Raw genomic sequence first — 23,453 nt, 5'->3', positions numbered from 1 at the left:
AACCGGATTTGTGATATTTTAGCCGTCATGCGGATATGAAAAAAAGATATACAAGTACAACAAAATTCTTTAGATTTCTTTCCAATTTTTTTCCCCCATACAGGTAGTTTTAGATCAGTTTTTGATAAAAGCACCAATATTTATTTTCTAGCATATGTTCTTTCTAGATAATGGGTTGGCATACATCAAGACATATTAATCTGTGACTTCAGTACATGATTCACATCTAAAATTACTTTAGCAATAAAACAGACACTGTTTTAACCACTTTATCATTTTCTACTTTATTACCTCAAATTAACAAACACATTAAAGCTGAAAAAAGTCTATATTTACACAGAAGTACAAAACCCCCCCAAAAAAGTTGCGTATTTCCCCCCCAAATTAATTTTTTTGCATTTTTTATTTTAAATTATAAAGTAATAAAAGTTACCACAAATAAAAAAAGAGAAAGTAAATATATTGTAAATAAATTAAGAAACCAAACATTGTTAAATATGAAACAGTTTGGAGGGTAAGATCTAGTTCCATGGCACCATCTAGTGGTGCAGGATGGGCACTGTCCAGGACATGGAGGGAGACAGGAGCTTCAACATTCAGTATCCCACCAGCCAGGACTTTCCCAACTAACTGGTACAACCCTCATTAAAATATCTTGTGCACCTTCACAGTCTTCATCGAAAGTCAGTAAGCAGCCATCTCAGTCTTTAGTCACTGCAGAAGGGCAGAGAGTAAGTTGCAAAACTGTGTGCATTTTTTTTTTGTTTCAAATGAGTTAAACATCAAATCACTAGCAGCCACAGTGGGGGATACCCAACAATATACCTACCACTAAAATACATTATAACCTACAACTAAAACTGCTGCAACAGCTAGTGCTGTTTGGGCAAACTCTGCCTGTTCTGTTAAAAGAAAAAAAAAAAAAAAACTTTTCCTATATTGGTGCTCTGAAGCAGGCATGTACTAAAATCAAGATAGGCCTCCACTGTGGATCTGTGTGGAAAAAAATAAAACAAGATCCCAGCACTTCTCTAGCCCTGAAAGTTCAGTGACCTACAAATCAAAGTAAACTATGCATTGCTCCATTGTCAGTGCAGACAGGAGAGACAGGTGCAATGGGGCATCCAAGCCTGGGAAAGGCAGCAGAGCAGTGCTGGAGATGCCTCTCCTGGTAACGCGCTTATTCTGTCCATCTCTTATAGAATAGAAAAAATAAAGTACAGCTAAAATCTTACATTTTGGAAAGAATGTGAAGTTGGAGTTCTTTTTTTGGGGGGTGGGGGGGGGGGGGGATGTGGGGAGGTAAGCTAAAAAATAAAAAGGAAAAATATATACAGTATATATCTATATGTAGTGTTCAGTTTAGAGAAAGCAGGAAGAACATCCGCTGTCCTGGACTGCCAACATTTCTGAAAGGGAAGTGGAGCCGCGAGCCTTCTCCTGACGCATAAGTTCTTCTATATCTGCGCCAGAACCAGCATCTTCTGTGTGGCTCTCTTCAGTGGCAGAAAATAAAAGTTTAAAAAATGTAATTCTCATCTTTAAAAGAAAATGAAATACAGTGAAGACACTGGGGAGAGAAGAGAAAAAAAAACAAATAAAACAGTGTTAACGTGCAATAAAGGAATTTACCTTTAAGGCAGTACACAAACCCTTTTTTTGAATGGTCTTTGCTCAAATGTTTTTTCAGCCTAGCTATATAGTAATGGAAAAAATAAAACCCTGTAAATTCTTAGTTTTGCAGAAGTGCCCATTTGGTGAGTGTATGAGCTGATGCACAGATCTATGAGGTATAAGTGCAAAATAAAATGTTGGCAGAATGGAGAGTACACGATAAAAAGTAATATTTAGTGAACACCAAATAACACGTTTCATGACTAACCAACATTTACTCAGATTATAGGTGTAACAAACTTCGGAAGCTGTGTGTGTCATGAAATCAGTGGCTTGATTCCATGCAGTTTGTTTAATTATGGCTAGCCACAATTAAGAAGAAAAGAAAATGTACCTATAAGAAGGACTTAAAAATGTGAGCTCCCCTTACCAACTACGATATGCCTTAATTCATATAAAATGTCTAATGTAATACTGGTAAAGATTAGCAGTTTTTAGGCAGCTACAAGTCAGATCAGTGACTCTCAAGCTCCCAAGAAGACCCAAACTATGGAGTGCTCCAGAATGCATATTTCTACCAGCTCTCACAAGTGGGGGTTTGCCCACCTTTCCACACTTACCGGTCAGTGAAGCCACCACTCAATGATGTGCCAGTATTGAGGTGAAGAACTGTAAGCTTGCGCGCACATCTGCGTTTAGCATTTGTGGGTGTGATGATCATAGGAGCTGGTCCAAAATTTGCACACCAGAATTCCCCAGAACTCAGAGTCCTTGAAGCCCCAATAGTAATGCTCAAGTGCCTGCTGTATCAAACCGGTGATGCTTCGGAAACTTCCATGACATTTAGGTTGCTATATCTTTGCTAATATGTGCAAAGCAATATTGCGCTATGTTTATATAAAATAAATAAAATGACAGATGATCCGTGACAGACAGCAGCACTCACAAATTGTACACCTCATACCAAAAATACAAAATCAACATGTAGTGCTGTCGAACATAACTTTATTTGAATAAAGTGCATAAAGTCCATCTATTATATGAAAAAAAAAAAAATGGGGAAAAAAAAAAAAATGGGAAAAAAAAAAAAAAAGGGTGAAAAATAATAGTCCAACTAGACATCCATAGAGTGAACTGGAAAGTGTGTTTATCCAATATTCAAATCAGTGAAGACACCCGGTGCTCCCCACAGCATAAGGCAAATATATCTGCTAGCCAGATATTAGGACCTCCCAAGGCAGGGGTCAAGTCCTGGGGAAAAAGTGTGGGAACTCCCACCCAAGATCCACTGTACCTTAGTAATCCTTTATGTTACTGGCCGCTTCCTGTATATGGATTCATCGGGTAGTGTGCGTGTATTCCGTCACTTCCTCGATGCCGCAATGTCTCCTGGGAGCTTTTGTCATTGTTCCCAGGAGACATTGCGGCGGTCTGCCGCGAGTCATCGCGGGAATTAGAAAGACGCAAGCTCTTTCAAAATCCCGCGATAACTTGCGGCAGACCTCCGTAATGTCTCCTGGGAACAATGACAAAAGCTCCCATGAGACATTGCGGCATCGAGGAAGTGACGGAATACCCGCACACTACCCGATGAATCCATACACAGGAAGGGGCCAGTAACAAAAGGTTTATAAGGTTTGCCTGCCCCTGACAGTGACTCCACCTGGGCATCGCTGCTTAGTGAAGGATTGGCTCGGACGGCTCGGCTGCTCTAATCCTGCAATGGGAACTGCTGTGAAAAAAGTGCAGGAACTCCGTTCCCACACGTTCCCACAGGACTTGAGCCTTGTCCCAAGGTCTATATGGGGCATCAGTGAGCTGTCACCCCTCACTACGGGTATAACCGCATCAGCTGTCCAGCCTACTTGGTTGGATTCCACAGGTGTATCCCCCACAGCCATCAACAATCAAGGGAACGCCAAAGTCCGGTCACACAGTGTGCATATGGAAGATAAACTCATTGCGCAACATTCTGCAGGAGACTGAGCCAGTTTTCCCTTTTTATTTTTATACAATAGACAGACTTTATGCACTTTATTCAAATAAGGTTATGTTTGACAGCACTATGTTGATTTTGATCTTTAATAATAGCTTGATCCAAAATAGTTATTTCTGAAGCTTCTCATGAAGCCTATAGATTGTGAGTCCAATTCATGCTGACACTTACATCTGGAAGCCAACTTTTCAGGAATTATACCGCACTGGAACAATCTATACAGCACATAGAAAAACAACTTCAACATGCATTAAAGCGGTTGTAAACCCTGCTTTGTCATTTTTACCTACAGGTAAGCCTATAATGAGGCTTACCTACAGGTAAAATGAATTATCTAAAAGTGCAATCACATCACTGGCACATGCAGCTCTGAAGATCTGGCATACTTTGCCAGAACTTCAAAGCTTCGTGCCGGAACCAAGGGCTCCTGCATGCATGCGCGAGAGTGACATCATCGTGGCTCTGACCATGGAGGGCTTTGTTCCAAGGTGAGCATTTCATAATGTGCTAGTAGTGCTAGCATACTAGCACTTTATGCTATTGCCTTTTTTTTTTAACATCTGCAGTGTTCAACCGCTTTAAAAAACAAATGAAACTTAAGCTTTATATAATGAGTTATTTCACAGCTGCAGCCCCAATGGGAAACTCTTTCAGCAATAATATCCTTACCATCTATATACCCTGTATACCCAGCAAAGAGGAGGTGTCAGGGATCTGTTGCCCGACAATAGCACGCGCACTGATGCTGCTGCACAAATTAGGCAGCAGCTATCCTTGTCTGCACGCCGGCGCGCGCCAAATGCATTTGCGCATGCTCCAATGACGCGTGTGCACGCCAATACAGGTTTGGCGCCATTTCCCCTTTAAAAACCCACGAGCAGCACTGATGCAGTGCTGTCTGATCTGCAGCTGTATACCTGTATCCTGCATTCCCGTTTACCTGTTTACCCTATACCGACCCGGCTCTGCCCGACTACCCAAACCTCTCCAACCCTTGACCTTTGGCGTGTTTGACCTTGCTGACTCCGCTTCTGCATGTTGTTCTTAACCCGGTTTGCTTCACCAGTTCCTGTTGCCGCTGTACCAGTATCCCCAGCTTCTGGTTGCTGATCCGCTGCTCCTGCTCCAACCCACCTCGGTTCCAGCCATTCCTGGAGGATCACCATCCAGCGCCTGACTTCCACCATCACTCCGACCTCGCTGCGCTCCTGAGCTTGCTGTCCCCACATCAGTAACTCGCGAGCCAGGGCTGTAAGAGAGGCCTTCTCCTGCAACTAGGCTCTGATTACCAGGTACGTTTGTACATAACAGGAGGAAATCTAACACACATCTAGAAATGTTAAATGTAGCTTTTTTTGGAGTGATGCATTCTCCTCTACTATGCTTGTTTCAGCTTTGCTCATCAAGCAATCGGACTTTCCTTTTCCTAAACAAAACCCTAATCTGGGGTATATTGATGAAACGAATACCATTTAAACAATAAAAAAAACAAAAAAAAACAAAAAAAAACTCACCTAAGCAAATATTGGTCCAATGGCAGCCCTCATTTTCCAAGATGGTCAAATGGTACGCTGGCCTGAACAGAAGAGAACAAAAGGTCAAAAGGACTACAAGCACTAATCAAAATGTTTATTGTGGATTATCTAAATAGGTTAAAGATTAACATTTAGCCCTGGTTCCCACTAATGCGATTTTAGACATGCTTCAGAACCCATGGTATCACATGACAAGTGAAATAATGGTTCATATATAAAATGTGATTTGAAAAAGGATCCGGTGTGTGTTTAATGCAGTGCGATGCAATGCTCCATAGTCTTGAACGGAAACTGCGGGCAGATCATTTCTGTCCTAAAGTAACACGGATCCAGCAAGATTTTTAGTACGCCGAGTACGCTTTAGTTTGCTGAGAGAGACAGGACAGAAATTGCAGTTGTATCCAAATCGCATTAAAAAGGATCAGAATTATATCCGAACCACATCAACTCGCATTGCAGCTGTTCCTTGAAATTGCACTACTAAACAGCCTCAAACTCGCACTAGTGTGAACCTAGGCTTACATGTGTGGGAACATGTAGTTATCAAATGACTATCTCCTGACACAAGAATACATTAAACCTGGAGTGTGTGTAACTACAAAAGTAAGGGCTCACAGTCTATCACATATACAGTACATTTAAACCGAATAATTAAGGGTTAATAAAAAGGTCTCTATACCTAAAACTCTTTCACAGTTTTGGATAGAATGGGAACAGTTTATAAGCCCTGCAAGGTTTTACTGTTATCCAGGGCTCTGAAGCTCCAACAACCATAAAATATGACAGGGGTCTGGGGCTTGTAAGGTCTTTCCCTTGCAACCTCTGCAGCAGGACTGGGAATTTAGAAGCTCATTTTTAAATTGCCTTAGAAGAGCCATAGAAGTGTGGGCCAGTGGGCTGATCGAAAAAATGAAGGGATTCCTCATCCACACAATTGAGGTAGATGGAGGAATCCTCCCCACTGTTCTATGGTATTCTGACAGTGGGTCTCCAAGAAGAGTTGTTCAACAAGCCTGTTCATGTGGATGTTAATCTAATGATTGACTTCTGTCGGATTTAAAATTCGTCCAGTAACTGCTGAACCACTTGATTTTCGATACAATTATGGCCAGTATAACCTTGGTGCCAGAGGTCAGATACATAGTCAGATTGTCATGCAGAGATATAGTTGTATAGGGTGGGCAATAAGAACACACTTTGGCATATAACCATTTGAAAGTCTCAGAAGCTCCAGGTGGGTGTCAGTAGGCGAATCACCCACCGACATCTTGTATCTCTTGGGTTGTTACATGGTTTACATTTCTGAACCCATATTTCCATAAGTGCTCACTGGCTGTAGCCCTTATGATGGGTGGAGGCTGGTCCAAGTCCTCCAAGGCTGGCTCTAGACTGGTCTGAGCACCCAAGAAATTTGATGTACATTGAAACCCGCCCCCAAAAAAAAAACAAAAAAAAAACACAGTATATGTTTAACATCAAACGTAAAAAAGAAAATTTGTCTCACAATTACTGTATGGCCTCACCTGTGACGCTGAAATTCGTGAAACTTCTTGTCGCCCTGTGAGATCAGAGGAAGAGACATTTGCTGGAGCTCCTCGATGTAACCTCATGCTGACCTTGCGCTCTCTGTCAACCCGTGAGATTGCCCGAGGAGAAGTGTTACCTAGAACAATAATACAAAATCAGTTGCAGCAGTATCCCGTGACAAGCTCCCGCAGAATGCCCTTTACAGCATGTACACTGTACAATAATATATGTCAATAACAATTACAAAAGCTATTAGTAATCTGAAAATTCAATAGGAAGTGTACATTGTTTCAATACGCTATATGAAAAAAACTACAAATATGAGTCCATCTTGCAGGTCTTGAGACAAAAAAATGATGACTCCATGAACCTTCTGCAGATATAGAAATTCTCAGCTTTTTCACTGCATAAAAGCACCCGTAAATGTACAGCTCAAAGAAAAGGGGCATTAAAATAAGAAAAATAAATTAGAGGAAAAGCACTTTGCAAAGTCTTGCTTACCACTCTGCTGAATTCGGGAAGCTGGAGTAGAGGCTACTGGTTCTGCACCATTTCTGAGCCGGTTAGGAGCTGCACCAGTGGGAGGACCAGGGGGTAACACTCTAGTTGTAGAGCCTCTGAGCTGGCCCATCCGTTCTTCTCTATCATGTTCTCTTCTTTCCCTGTCCATATCTTCTGGATTCCGGGCTGCACCCTACATAGAACATAATTTAGAATTTTGTTCTTTAAAAAAATGAAAAGCATGAAAACAGGAAATCAGAATGCATTCTTAAAATGTAGGTTAAAATGATACTAGTCACAAGCATGGTGAATTCAAATGAAGTATGTGATGAGAACTAATGCATGGGCAGATGTCACCTTCAGAAAAAGTCACAATAAGTCATATGTTAAAATGATCAATAGATCCTGATGCATATGCTGTTCTATATACAGTTAGGTCCATATATATTTGGACACAGGCACAATTTTCATACCTTTTGGCTCTGTATGCCACCAGAATAAAACGAAAAAGAAACAATTAAAATTATTATTATAATACACGATTTATATAGCGCCAACAGTTTACGCAGCACTTTACAATGTATAGGGGGACAACACAATTTCAGTACAGTTCAATACAAAAAGGTACAGGAGGGCCCTGCTCGTAGAGCTTACATTCTAAAAGGGAGGGGGTGGTGGTACAAAAGGTAATAGCTGCAGAGAATGATTTGATGGGGGAGGCTCAAGGACAGTTGTTTGGTGGATGTGGTGTTTGGTGGGTGTGGGATAGGCTTCCCTGAATAAATGAGTTTTCAGGAATCTCCTAAAGGTGGACAGGGTAGGGGCTGACTGGACGTACTGGGTCAGGGAGTTCCAGAGGATGGGAGAGGCTCTGGAGAAGTCCTGAAGGTGAGCATAAGAGGAGGTAACAAGGGAGCTAGAAAGCAGGTGGTCCTGGGAGGAGCGGAGGGGACAATATCTGCAGATGAGGGCGATGTTGTGAATGGCCTTGTATGTTATGGTTAGCATTTTGAATTTTACACGGTGGGGTAGGGAAAGCCAGTGAAGGGATTGGCACAGAGGAGCATATCAAGTACAAATTTTAGGAACTGCAACCATTTTTATACACAGTCGCCCATTTTCAGGGGCTCAAATGTAATTGGACAAATTAATATAATCATTAAAAAAAAAAAAAAAATTATATTTTGTCGAGAATCCTTTAGCCGACAATGACTGCCTGAAGTCTGGAGCCTATGGACATTACCAAAGTCTGGGTTTCCTCCTTTCTGATGCTTTGCCAGGCTCTAACTGCAACTGTCTTCATGTGTTCTTTGTTTGTGGGTCTTTCTGACTTTAGTTTTGCATTCAGCAAGTGAAATGCATGCTTAATTGAATTGAGATCAGGTGACTGACTCGGCCATTGCAGAATATTCCACTTATTTTTCTTCAAAAGCTCCTAGGTTGCCTTTGCAGTGTGTTTAGGATCATTGTCCATCTGTACTGTGAAGCGCCGTCCAATCAACTTTGCTGCATTGTTAACTGTATCTGGACTAACAGTATCTCTCTAAACACTGCCGAATTCATCCGGCTGCTTCTGCCTTATCCTCAATAAACACCAATGACCCAGTGCTACTGAAAGCCATGCATGCCCATGCCATCACACTGCCTCCACCATGTTTTACAGAGGACGTTGTGTGCTTTGGATCATGAGCTATTCCAAGCCTTCTCCACACTTTTTTCTTCCAGTCATTGTGGTACAGATTAATCTCCGTTTCAGCTGTCCAAAGAATGCTTTTCCAGAACTGGTCTGGCTTTTTTTTTTAGCAAAGTCCAATCAGGCTTTTCTATTCTTCAGGCTTATGAATGGTTTGCACCTTTTGGTGAACCCTCCATTTGCTCGTATGAGGTCTTCTCTTGATTGTAGACTTTGACAAGCATACGCCTCCTCCTGGAGTGTGTCTTTCTTTACCGCAGAGAGGATCCTTGCGATCATGCACCACTGTCATCCGTGGACGTCCAGGCCTTTTTATGTTGCTGAGCACATCAGTGCATTTTTATTTCATCAGAATGTACCAAACTGTTGATTTTGGCCACTCCTAATGTTGCTGCTATTGCTCTTACTGATTTATTTCGTTTTTTGAAGCCTTACAATGGCCTGTTGCACTTGTATGAACAGCTCCTTTGAAAGCATGATGTAGGTTTACAGCAATAGATTCCAAATGATAGATTCCACACTTAGAATCAATTCCAGACATTTTACCTGCTTAATTGATAAAGACATAATAAAGGAGTAGCCCACACCTGGCCATTAAACAGCTTTTGATTCAATTGTCCAATTACTTTTGGTCCCTTGAAAAAGGGGAATGGCTATTAAGAGCTGCATTTCCTAAACCCTTCCTCCGATTTGGAATTACATAACCTCAAAATTAAACCTGAGAGCGTGCACTTTTAGCCCATATTCATTATATAACTATAGCTTTAATATGTTTTGGTAAATACCTGGATTTTTTTTTTTAAATTGTGCCGTGTCCAAATATACATGGACTGTATATAGAGTATCTCACAAAAGTGAGTACACCCCTCACATTTTTGTAAATATTTTACATCTTTTCATGTGACAACACACAGCCATTAAATGTCTAAACTTCTGGCAACAGAAGTGAGTACACTCCTAAGTGAAAATTGGACCCAAAGTGTCAATATTTTGTGTGTCCACCATTATTATCCAGCACTGCCTTAACCCTCTTGGGCATGGAGTTCACCAGAGCTTCACAGGTTACCACTGGAGTCCTCTTCCACTACTCCATGATGATATCACAGAGCTGGTGGATGTTAGAGACCTTGCGCTCCCCCACCTTCCGTTTGAGGATGCCCCACAGATGCTTAATTGGGTTTAGGTCTGTAGACATGCTTAGCCAGTGCATCACCTTTACCCTCAGCTTATTTAGCAAGGCAGTGGCTGTCTTGGGGGTGTGTTTGGGGTCGTTATGTTAAAATACTGCCCTGCGGCTAAGTCTCCAAAGGGAGAGGATCATATTCTGCTACAGTATGTCACAGTACATGTTGGCATTCATGGTTCTCTCAATGAAATGTAGCTCCCCAGTAGCACTCATGCAGCCCCAAACCATGACCCTCCCCACCACCATGCTTGACTGTAGGCAAGACATACTTCTCTTTGTACTCCTCACCTGGTTGCCGCCACACACGCTTGAAACCATCTGAACCAAATAAGTTTATGTTGGTCTCATCAGACCACAGGACATGTTTCCAGTATTCCATGTCCTTAGTCTGCTTGTCTTCAGCAAACTGTTTGCGGGCTTTGTGCAAGCTTTGTGCAAGCTTCCGTCTGGGATGACAGCCGTGCAGACAAATCTGATGCAGTGTGCGGTGTATGGTCTGAGCACTGACAGGCTGACCCCCCAACCCTTCAACCTCTGCAGCAATGCTGGCAGCACTCAAACGTCTATTTCCCAAAGACAACCTCTGGAGCATGTGCACACAACTCCTTTGGTCAACCATAGCAAGGCCTGTTCTGAGTGGAACCTGTCCTGTTAAACCACTGTATGGCCTAGGCCAGTGTTTCTCAACTCCAGTCCTCAAGGCGCACCAACAGGTCATGTTTTCAGGATTTCCCTCAGTTGAAACAGCTGTGGTAATTACGAAGGCAGTGAAACTGATCAAATCACTGATGCAAAATAATAGGAAGCCTGAAAACATGACCTGTTGGGGCGCCTTGAGGACTGGAGTTGAGAAACCCTGGCCTAGGCCACTGTGCTTCAGCTTAGTTTCAGGGTATTGGCAATCATCTTATAGCCTAGGCCATTTATGTAGAGCAACAATTCTTTTTTTTTCAGATCCTCAGAATTCTTTGCCTTAGGTGCCATGTTGAATTTCCAGTGACCAGTATGAGAGAGAGCGATAACACCAAATTTAACACACCTTCTCCCCTTCATCCCGAGACCTCGTAATACGAATGAGTCACATGACACCAGTGAGGAAAATTGGCTAATCGGCCCCAATTTGGGCATTTTCACTTAGGGGTGTACTCACTTTTGTTGCCAGCGGTTTAGACATTAATGGCTGTATGTTGATTTTGAGGGGACAGCGAATTTACAATGTTATACAAGCTGTACACTCACTACTTTACATTGTAGCAAAGTATTATTTCTTCAGTGTTGTCACATGAAAAGAGATAATAAAATATTTACAAAAATATGAGGGGTGTACTCACTTTGAGATACTGTATGTTTTATATGTACATTTTGAATTTTCCAGTAGACATCAATCCTATCGGATTGTGCTGCCAGTGGCATGAAGAAGTGGACAGAGCAAAGCAACTTTTCCAAACATCTTCAGCACCTTGTGCCTCTGGATCTACCGATCATTCTGACATATGGCTTTTATGGGAAGTTTTCTTGGCCAGGTGTGTTTATTTTAAGGTACAACTATAACGTATTTTTTTTGGTTGATTTGTTCCAGGTTGCTAAAGTAGGTGAATTAGCACTGCTAATTAAGCTTATAGTCACATTATGGGGACTTTGCAGAGTGAGATTCATGGGTATCCGGAATTACCATTGAACATTTACATTGCTAAACTTCTTACAATAAATGTTGGCTGACTGTGCAGGCAAGATCCTGTTCCTAAACGATCATAAAAAAAAAAAAATTATACAAAAATATTCAAGTTTAGATTGAGTAAACAGGCATTGAACAGAGAAGAAGGAAACATTTTTTGCAGAAGACAATAGCGATAGGCTTAAAGAAAAAAAAAAAATCATCGATGACAGACACTCATTTTGCCCTGACAGCGCTTAGCCAAGTTCAGTCGGGGGGGTTTGGGGTTGACTTACATGGCTCATTTATTCTTGTCTGCAAGAACCTTTAACACACCATTTTGTAGACCTGTTTCAATTTGTCTACTATTCTATCAGCCTACTGAGCAGTGAGATTAGTGCACATTTTTTAACCAAGGGGCTTTGAAAGCAAGCTAGTTCTGCCTTTGATTTACTCCTCCCTTAACTCAAGCGGGACTCCAACCTCCTTATCTTATGTCCTCAAATGGGAGCGGGCCATATCCCACATCCATTCGGCGGATTGGAGCAAAGCCTGGTCTAATGCTGCGAAATGCTCCTTTAACACGGCTACCCTAGAGGTAGCCTATAAGGTACTCCTCCGTTGGTACAGGGTTCCATCCCATATTGCCAAATCAAACCCATCCTACAGTAATCGATGCTTCAGGGGCTGTGGTCAACGTGGAGATGAACTTCATATCTGGTGGTCCTGCCCCCGCCTAGTGGGATTCAGGTCAAGGGTATTTGGTCTTCCATCTACTCGCTTCCATACAACCCCCCGCAAGGATGCCAAGTTGGCCTTACCCCACTGCCCGATCTCTTTTCCTATCATTAGAAATTGGCGAAGCGTGCAATAGCAAGGGCCTGGAAAAGGCCAGCTGTCTTGTTTACAGAGATAAAGGGCATCTTAACGACTATCATGATTAATGAGAAGATGTCTAGTGTTCTCCATGACTCCCACGCTAAATTCCTCAAGGTATGGGGCCGTGGTGGTCCTACGCTCTTCCCACTTTGCATCCGACCAGCCTAGGCCTTGCTAACTATTGGTTGTGAATGTCACCGGCGCAAAAGAAAATAAATAAATAAATAAATGTGAACCGTGATCTGCTGCAGTACTGTGTGCCCTTAGTGGGGGTCAATAGTGCATGAGGAAGAAAAGTGTTACTGCGCTGATCTAATTATCCAGAGGTATTAAATCTCTGGGAGTATGGACATAAGTGAAATATCAGGGCCACAATGTACCCAATCTTAAATGTGAATAACCTGGATACAAACAATATATAAAAAAATATGAGAAATATATGAGTCATACAAATGTGACACAGTGATTTCAAACTTGAATCGTATATCTAGATCAGTGTGTCAGCATACAATCCATATGCCACAGTGCTTCTATGAGAAAAATGGCTGTTGCTACTACTGACCAACCAAATAGTGAAAACAATACGAAAGATATTACAAAAAATATTGTGTATATATGTGTATAAAACTACAATATGCAGTATGCCAACTGCACCGTGAGTTGTCCAATAACCGATATTGGAACAAAATAAATATCAAAAAAGTGAAATAATTATCAAACAACCATACAAATGTGCAATGTGCTGACTGCACTTAAAAATAGTCCAAATGGCAGGCAATCTTGCGCTTATACAATAGGTTCCAGCAAACACAAGGTTCAATGTTGGTAGTACTGTGTAGAGGAAAGTGCCGCTATCTCTTCCACCCGACAAAGATGTGCCACCATCACCAATGGTTAAAATAAACACTCACCAGACCCCAGATATTATTAGGCTCCAAAGTGGTGTCTTTTCTTTGTCAGTCAGTGGGTGTTGCCTCCTTTTCCCTTTTACAAGGTGTCATCAATTCCTCAAAAACAAGGGGCTCATCATGGTGTAGTATATTAAAATATGTATTTATTTAAAAAAGGTAAAAAAATAACACTTACAATATAAAGTGCCTCTGACCGGCACTGAGTGTCTTTGGCAGTGTCAACCGTTAAAAGCCGCTGACCAGCATTTAAATGGCGTCCTAAGAGGTGTGCTTGCCCCGCTGTGCTCCGCATGTATTGCTACAAGGGGTCCGGGCGCGCTGGTGTGCTGCACCCTCTAGAGGCTTAGGCGTAGAGGCTGTTTGGACACGCACATAGAGGGTGCAGCACACCAGCGCGCCCGGACCCCTTGTAGCAATACATGCGGAGCACAGCGGGGCAAGCACACCTCTTAGGACGCCATTTAAATGCTGGTCAGCGGCTTTTAACGGTTGACACTGCCAAAGACACTCAGTGCCGGTCAGAGGCACTTTATATTGTAAGTGTTATTTTTTTACCTTTTTTAAATAAATACATATTTTAATATACTACACCATGATGAGCCCCTTGTTTGAGGAATTGATGACACCTTGTAAAAGGGAAAAGGAGGCAACACCCACTGACGGACAAAGAAAAGACACCACTTTGGAGCCTAATAATATCTGGGGTCTGGTGAGTGTTGATTTTAACCATTGGTGATGGTGGCACATCTTTGTCGGGTGGAAGAGATAGCGGCACTTTCCTCTACACAGTACTACCAACATTGAACCTTGTGTTTGCTGGAACCTATTGTATAAGCGCAAGATTGCCTGCCATTTGGACTATTTTTAAGTGCAGTCAGCACATTGCACATTTGTATGGTTGTTTGATAATTATTTCACTTTTTTGATATTTATTTTGTTCCAATATCGGTTATTGGACAACTCACGGTGCAGTTGGCATACTGCATATTGTAGTTTTATACACATATATACACAATATTTTTTGTAATATCTTTCGTATTGTTTTCACTATTTGGTTGGTCAGTAGTAGCAACAGCCATTTTTCTCATAGAAGCACTGTGGCATATGGATTGTATGCTGACACACTGATCTAGATATACGATTCAAGTTTGAAATCACTGTGTCACATTTGTATGACTCATATATTTCTCATATTTTTATATATTGTTTGTATCCAGGTTATTCACATTTAAGATTGGGTACATTGTGGCCCTGATATTTCACTTATGTCCATACTCCCAGAGATTTAATACCTCTGGATAATTAGATCAGCGCAGTAACACTTTTCTTCCTCTAGGCCTTGCTAACTGACTACCTCTACCCTCCCGACCTGGGGGAACCTTTTTCCTACCTATTCTTCCTGCTCTGCACCTCTTTTTCCTTCATCTTTCCTTCTTATCTCTTGTGTCCCTCCTTTTCAATCTGCCCCACTTCCCCCTTTTTTTTTCTCTTTTGTGTTCTCATTTTTTCCATATTTTTTTCCATATGACCCCGATCCCAGTTTTACTTTCCAAAATTTTTGTGGACTAGTCCACACCTTAACTCCTGAGCAATTAAGCTCAGTCACCCTATGTTGACCCCCGGACTTGCCCGGAGGGTTGTTGATGTTTGTCAATTCTTACTAGCAAATATGTTTCCAGTGTGCATTATTAAGCTGTACCATGTTATGATTACTGCTTATATCCCCTGCGTGGGATCATTACAGTTGTTCTCACTTCTCGTATATTTCAATAAAAAAATTGCACCAGAAAGAGGAGTGCTGCATATCGTAGCTTCTGGCTTTTTTGATTAGGACACTTACCTGTCCTGGGTTCCTGTGATGTCGGCACCCTAGCTGATTTTCGGATTGACTCTCAGGTGCTGCCGCCATTATTGATAAAGGGAAACGCAGTAAAGCCTTTCGGCTTCTCATCCGTTTCCTTACTGCGCATGCATGAAGCACACTGCACTTTCTAACTGGCCCGGCGGCGGAGGAAGGGGGCCTGTCAAAAATAGGTACAAGTTCCCCCTTAAAAAGGTGTCAATTGTGGCACCGGAGGGGGAGAAAGCAGATAATCAGAGGTTCCACTTTTGGGTGTAACCCCGCTTTAACTTTTAGAGAAATTACCCCCAAAACGAATCCTACAGATAAAATCCCATACTTACAAATTTCAGCATGTTCCAGTCAAAAACATAGTCATATGAGAAGCCTTGCCGATGGAAGAGGTTACGAAAGAGCTGTCTCAGGTAGGAATAGTCTGGTTTATCATCAAACCGTAGGGAGCGACAAAAATTCAGATATGTTGAAAACTCAGCTGGAAGAAAAAAAAGTTAAGATGGTGTGAAAAAAATCTTGGGGTCCATTTACACTTTTTCACTTATAAAAACACATGCATCTTTAAATGGGGGTGCCATTCTGAGCTCCTATGAAAGCTAGCTACCTGACCTAGAACAAACCTGCAGATTAGGAGTGCAGGCAGTGTACCGGGTCAATGACTCAAAGTAATGAACCCATTAAAGGCACACGAAAAGCCATAATTTTCAAAGGGAGAGGTCTGCCTGCCTCCATATTCTCTCACTCCATTTTCTTTTAAGTGCAGTTTCTATATAGTATTATAATATTAATATATATATATATATGTATTATAATATTAATATATTATATATATATATATATATATATATATATATATATATATATATATATATATATATATATATATATATATATATATATATTATAAAAAATAAAATCAACTGAAAGGCCTCATTAACACAGGACTCGCGTCTGGGTGCCTGTTACCTATTGACCAGAATATTCAATTTATTATGGCCTTTGGAACAAATGCCCGAGTGCTAAATCTCATTTATATTTTTATTTCGGCAAAATGCTCCTCTTCTGAATGCGCTGGCCCTGTTTTTTTTTCAGCCTCTAAATGCCTGTAGACACCTATGTGTCGTATGGAGGGGAGTTTAGATGCAGAAAAAAAAAAAAAAAAAAAAAACACACCACAAAAAAAACCCCATAAAACTCCTCTAAAATTTTGGGAGGCCTTAGATGTGCAAAACTGCACAAATATGAATAGGGTTATAAAATGTAGTACTGTATAGAATAGGGAACAGTAAGAACTGCTCTTGGAATTGTGATACTTTTGGTATTATAATTGTGGAAATCTCTCCCCATGTCCAAGAGGGAAAAAAAAAGTTAGAACCTCTGTTAAAACGCTACGCTGGTCTGAAACAGGGACAAATCCAGAGTTTAGTCTCGGGAGGGGCACTGCCAGAAAATAAGGTGTTGCTTACAGAACTGAAATGAATGTATAATACAGTGTACAGAGGTCAGTAAGAAGGTAGGGTAGTGTACAGAGGTCAGTAAGAAGGTAGGGTAGTGTACAGAGGTCAGTAAGAAGGTAGGGTAGTGTACAGAGGTCAGTAAGAAGGTAGGGTAGTGTACAGAGGTCAGTAAGAAGGTAGGGTAGTGTACAGAGGTCAGTAGTAGGTAGGGTACAGAGGTCAGCAGTAGGTAGGGAAGTGTACAGAGGTCAGTAAGAAGGTAGGGTAGTGTACAGAGGTCAGTAGGAGGTAGGGTAGTGTACAGAGGTCAGTAGTAGGTAGGGCAGTGTACAGAGGTCAGTAAGAAGGTAGGGTAGTGTACAGCGGTCAGTAAGAAGGTAGGGTAGTGTACAGCGGTCAGTAGTAGGTAGGGTAGTGTACAGAGGTCAGTAGTAGGTAGGGTAGTGTACAGAGGTCAGTAGTAGGTAGGGCAGTGTACAGAGGTCAGTAAGAAGGTAGGGTAGTGTACAGCGGTCAGTAAGAAGGTAGGGTAGTGTGGAGAGGTCAGTAGGATGTAGGGCAGTGTGCAGGGAACAGTAGGGCAGAGAACAGGGTTCAGTAGGATGAAGAGCAGTGTACAGAGGTCATTAGCATGTAGGACAGTGTACAGGGATCAGAAGAGCAAAAAGGAAAACTAAAGTGCTGCAGATTTAAAAGAAAAAAGGTAATTTTTAATAACATTCAATTACAATATGAATTGTGTTGCAATTGTACATGATCGTTATTATTTCCCCCCCCCCCCCCAAATAAGTGGAGTTACCTTTTAAGTTCGTCAACATATACAACTAGGAGGTACTTACAGGGGTATCCTTTGCAGAGGACCTCAATAGGCGTAGACATTTTCTTCTCACTAATTCGTTCATATTTCTGCCGCTTGGTTGCTGCCTTCAGTCCTTGCCAAGGCAGCGACCCCAGGTTAAAATACATAAGCACATAGCCCAAGCTCTCCAAGTCATCCCTACGACTTTGCTCTGCGTAGAAACAAAAAAAAAAAAAAAAATTGAAATAGTGGCCTTTTTCCAATTCAACATTTTACAAACCTCTTAAAAAGGTGTTTAAAAAAATAAAAAATTCCGCTTCTTTGAACCAGCCAAAATGTTAAGATTTTTTCCCCCCACTATTTTGCACAAAAAAAAAATGGCAACTGAAATGTAATTGGTTGCAACAGGAGGCAGACAATGATCTTTTCTTAAAAAAAAAAAAAAAATTAAAAATCAGCCCAGCAAGCCATGAGCACACACTGCAAATATCCAATACAACCTTCATGAAATAAATATATATACTTTTTTTTTTTTTTGTATATATATTAACCACTTAAATCGGTGGTTCACCCTAAAATACAACTTTGTACCATGCCATTCAGCATACTAGCGTGAGCTACAGTATGCCTTTATTTATTTTTTTGTGCTATACTCACAGTTTAATCGATTAGTTTTGTTTCAGACTCCCTGCGGGGAGTAGGCATTCCTATGAAGAGGGGAACATGATTGACAGCCGGCTATGGCGTGACAAGCTTCCCGAAAATAGCCGGAGTAGGACTCGGCTCTTCGCGGCGCTATATGGCGCCTGCGCACAGACTAGGAGCTGACTGACTGCGCAGGCGCCGTGAAGAGCCAAGTCCTATTTTGGCTATTTTCGAGAAGCGTGACGCGCCATAGCTGACCGGCAATCATGTTCCCCTCTTCATAGGAACGCCTACTCCCCGCGGGGAGTCTGAAACTTAACTAACGGATTAAACTGAGTACAGCTTAAAAAAAAAAAAAAAAAAAAAAAAAAAAACGGCATACTGTAGCTCACGCTAGTATGCTGGATGGCATGTTTTTTTAGGGTGAACCCCCGCTTTAAGCCCAGAGGCACTGCATCACTAAGTGACATTTGCGCGGTCGTGCGACGTGGCTCCCAAACAAAATTGTCATTTTTTTTTGCAAAATAGAGCTTTCTTTTGGTGGTATTTGAAAACTTCTGTGGTTTTTATTTTTTGCGCTATAAAACAAAAATAGAGCGATAATTTAGAAAAAAAATGCAATATTTTTTACTTTTTGCTATAATAAATATCCCCAAAAAAGATATAACATTTTTTAGGCCAAAACGTCTTCAACATTTTTATTTTTTTTTACCAAAAATTTCGCAATAAGCGTTTGATTGGTTTGCGTAAAAGTTATAGCGTCTACAAAATAGGGGATAGTTTTATAGCATTTTTTATTAATACATTTTTTTTTTTTACTAGTAATGGTGGCGATCAGCAATTTTTATCATGACTGCGACATTATGGCGGACACATTTGACACATTTTTGGGACCATAGTCATTTTTACAGCGATCAGTGCTATAAAAATTCACAGATTACTGTTAAAATGACACTGGCAGTGAAGGGGTTAACCACTAGGTAGCACTGTAGGGGTTAAGTGTTCCCTAAGGAGTGACTTACTGTAGGGGGCGTGGCTTGCTGTGACATGTCACTGATCATGTTCCCGTAGACAGGGAACACGATTGGTGACAGTGTCACTAGGCAGAATGGGGAGATGTTGTGTTTACACTAACATCTCCCCGTGAGACGATCGTGGGTATGCCCGCGGCGATAGAGTCCGCGGGACCCACAAGCGGGCTCACGGAGATTGCAGCGGGTGTGCGTGCTCGCAACAACCGCTTGATAAAGGGAACGTATATATACACACACACGTCCTTTTGCCTGCCCGTGCCATGCTGCAGACGCTTATCTGCGTGCGGCGGTCGGCAAGCGGAGATTATATATATATATATATATATATATATATATATATATATATATATATATATATATATATATATATATATATATATATATATATATATAAAAAGGAGTACACCCCTTTTGAAAAGTAGGATTTTAATATCTCAATGTTTGTTTAGCTCATTACATGAAAGGTTAACAATATAACTTAGATTACAAATAGCTTCAGTTTTACTTGCAAAAATTATTACATCTAGTATTTTGCACGATTTGTAAGGACAACACCAAGTCTTCTAGGCATGGAATGAACAAGTTGGCAACATATTGCAACTTCTATCTTTTTCTATTATCAAGAACGACCACTTTTAGAGTCTGGATGCTGGATGGAGAGGGATGCTCAAATGGTTTCTCTTCAGAATTCCCACATAGGTGTTTGATTGGCTTAAGATCAGAAGAAATAGTTGACCACAGAGTCACTTTCACCCTGTTGTTCTTCAGAAATGCAAAAGTGGCCTTAGATGTTTGTTTTGGATCATTGTCTTGTTGGAAAAGTGCACAACGACCAAGGGCATTGAGTGATGGTAGAATTTTCCCTTTCAATATAGGAGCAGTACACATCTGTGAATTCATGATGCCATCAACGCAGCTCCCCGACACCAGCAGCACTCATGCAGCCCCACAGAAGGGCACTGCCACCACCATGTTTCACTGTAGGCACCATAGATTTTTCTTTGTACTCCTCACCTTTGCAACATCATACAGTTTTGAAGCCATCAGTTCTTATTCAGCATGGGCCCCGGCAAATTCTAGGCATCCACAATTCCTTTGTGGATGACACCCATGCATGCCATTCCTTTGCAGTGTACGCCGTGTAACAGGAAACAATCACCCCAGTTTGGCCTTCTACTTTAGCCAACTGCAGTGAACTTGCATGCCGATTTTCTTCAACTCAAGATGCTCCTGTCGAGTTGTTACCTTCTGTGGACGGCCTGGACTTCTGTGAGATGGTTGGGCTGCAGTTTAATTTTTGTTACATTTTTATATCACTTTTGCTACAGTGTTCCAACTGATAAAGCTTTGCCGACCACCTTGTACAAAGCCTTCACCTTCCTTGTGTAAAGAAATTTTCTTTCTCAGGCCTTGTGACATTTCTCTTCCATGTGGTGCCATTGCTGACAGTATGAATGGGAAGTGGTTTTCTTTGTTAAAGGAGTTGTAAAGGAATTTTTTTTCTGAAATGACTGTTTACAGGGTATGGAGACATAATAGTTAACTGATTGCTTTTACAATTGATTAAAAATAGATAAAAATCAATCATATAATGTACCTCTAGTTTCATTTTTGCATCTAGTTTCGTTTTTGCATGTTATCCTGCCTCTGTGCTTGACAGTGCCATAGAGCAGCGATGGTTTGGAAAATGAAACTAGAATCTTCTAGTACTGTGGTCATCAGGAAACAGACAACCAGGAAGTGTCCAGAACAGAGAAGGATTACAGCAACATCAGAGCAAAAACGAACAATGAGGACATGAAACCAGGACTGCAGTAAGGTAAAGGAAGCTATTTAGCTAAAAAAAAAAAAAAAAAAAATCCTTTAGTGACCCTTTAAGCAACACCCTTTTATAGTCAGCTGTCTGCTGGACAACCGTTTATTGAATAATTAGACTCGCCTGTAGTTGAATTCTTGTTAATTAGGATTTTTTTTTCTAAAATTTAGCTTTTCTCCCAAGACTTTCATTGGGGTGTCTTCATTTTTGCAACATGGTCTTGAATTAATTTGTTAGGAAAAATACTTTGTGTGTGCAAATTAACAAATCTTGGTTGCAATCAATGGCCGTCATTTGTGGGAGTATTTTGTAGTATAGTGTATGGATGTCGATTCTTAAAAGGAAAGTAAAAGCTTTTCTGACAAATCTGTTGGGGTGTACTCTTTTATGCTGAGAATGGTGGAGGAAGCAGCTGACTCGATTTGCTGTGGAGGAACAAGTGGGGATAGGATCTCGTATTTTGTCTGTTATAGTGTGGTGCACTGCAAGCAACTAAATCATCCGAGTACTCTGGATGAATACCTTTTAATACATTTTTTTCACTTAAATTTATCTACGGCTATATGTACTCCAACTTGGAGCCTCTCAAACCTATAGCGTTAGGACCACAGTATACAGAGAAGCCTTGACAAGGCACTGTGGCTTTCGCATACAGTATATTTCCAAATGTATGCAACCAAGCCGCCGCTCACACTGGTGTGACTTGTCATGCGATTTGACAGGTCCAATTCACATAACAAGTCACACCCTATTGTCAGCAATCGAACTGCTCAAATCAGTGCAGCGCCATTTTGAAAGAGAAGTTCCTGTACAAAGTCTCACAATTTCAAAGTCGGATTCTGTGTGAACAAAGGCTAACTCTTCCATTTAGAACATGAACTGTTAGACAGGGCTAATTTGTTCGTTTTTTTTGAAGGCTAGCTGGTAAGATGGGAAAGTTTCAGTTTGTAATAAGACACAGAGAAAATTTAAAGCGGGGTTCCGGGCATAATTTATTTTTTTTGCAAGATAAAATTAATCACATTAAATAGTCCCTAAAACATAGTGATAGCTCCCCAATCATTCCAGAAATGATTGCAAACACTTGCCTTATATCCTCCAGCTCATGTTCTGGCCGTATCCATCATATGTGTGGGCATGTGAAGCCCAGTTCCTTTTTCTTCCTGGTTTTCAGGGAGAGGTGCATGCTGGGTGATTTTTAGGCACAGTAATGCCCAAAGACTCCTGGGAAACGAGTGTAATCATTTCCCAGGAGGCAAAGGGGTCTTAGGACAGGAAGTTGAACCACCAAGGACCAATAACTAGGCAGATTACAAAATCTGCTTAGCAACAGCCAGATAGGAGTAAAAAAAATGTATTTTTATTTTATTACATTAAAGGCTGTTAATAGAAAGTTCATTTTTAGGGTGGAACTCTGCTTTAAAGAGAAGGTACAAAATAGTTATATAGGTGTCAAAGTAGGGAAGGAAAAACAGAATTTGGTCAGATAAAGCAAGTAGAAGGGAACAGGGGGAAAAAGGGGAGTGCAGCAAAAGTGAAGGAGAGAGTATGGAGAGGCATAAATGTAGCCAATGGCCCCAAGTTAGCCATATAACCTAAAGATGCATCTTGTCATTGTTTACTACCAAGAATTAGAAGGCTTTCTAAGCATGAGATAAAATCATGCCAGTTTAACGGTTTTCCAGAAAGACTTTGACTTGCCCTTACTAAAAGCTTCATATTAAGAAAAAAAAATTGTGCATCACAAAGGCCATGTGGAAACATGTGGCTTTTCCCAATATACACATACTGGCATACATAAAGGAGATGAACAAGTACAGATAATTCTTGAAAGATATTTTGTTGGAAGGAAAAGCTTGTATAGTGCAGTCTTTGATCTTCTGTGTACGCTCCTCAACCTTGGTGTCTCTCTGGAAAGATGAAGTGCAACATCACACAAGATTTGTACCATTTAGAGCCGGTTCACACTGAGTCAACACGACTTGCCGAGCGACTCGGCAAGGTGATCTGCCCACGACTTCAGAGACGACTTGCAAAATGACTTCTGTATTGAAGTCAATGCAAGTTGCCCTGAAGTCACCCAAAGTAGTACAGGAAGTGACTCGAGTTGCTCCTATTAGAACTGTCCCATAGTACAGAGCAGAGGGCGACTTGTTAGGCGACAAAGTCGCCTGGCGAGTCTCCCCTGTGTGAACCGGCTCTTACCAAAATGTTTATAACCAGCTTAATGTTGCTGCTTACGAAAGGTTTGCGAGCAAAGTAAAGAATCCTTTCCATCTGTTCTTGGGTAAAAAGAGAATTGTGGCTGTTGACCACATAAGATACCAGATCCTGTTCTGGTAAAACTTGTG

The 23,453-nt window shown here is 41.1% G+C and overlaps 1 protein-coding gene across 2 annotated transcripts in view; it reads right to left on the bottom strand.

The window, feature by feature from the left end:
• Positions 1-258: 258 nt before the first annotated feature.
• Positions 259-23,453, bottom strand: part of CSNK1E (casein kinase 1 epsilon) — a 99,775-nt gene continuing 76,580 nt past the window's right edge. Inside the window, exons 6-12 of one of the 2 annotated variants that reach the window (XM_040359526.1) lie at positions 17,648-17,818; positions 15,681-15,829; positions 7,647-7,655; positions 7,174-7,366; positions 6,669-6,808; positions 5,125-5,186; positions 259-1,570 (exon numbers count right to left, since the gene is read on the bottom strand). In XM_040359526.1, the coding sequence (XP_040215460.1) occupies positions 5,154-5,186; positions 6,669-6,808; positions 7,174-7,366; positions 7,647-7,655; positions 15,681-15,829; positions 17,648-17,818 (695 nt within the window). In that variant the 3' untranslated portion in view covers positions 259-1,570; positions 5,125-5,153. The remainder of the gene's footprint in view (positions 1,571-5,124; positions 5,187-6,668; positions 6,809-7,173; positions 7,367-7,646; positions 7,656-15,680; positions 15,830-17,647; positions 17,819-23,453) is intronic. The other variant, XM_040359527.1, reaches the window with a different exon arrangement.

Source organism: Rana temporaria, chromosome 7, assembly GCF_905171775.1.
Source record: "Rana temporaria chromosome 7, aRanTem1.1, whole genome shotgun sequence".
Taxonomy (NCBI): domain Eukaryota; kingdom Metazoa; phylum Chordata; class Amphibia; order Anura; family Ranidae; genus Rana; species Rana temporaria.
Note: the sequence above shows the minus strand (reverse complement) of the source record. Positions and strands in the feature narration are given on the sequence as shown.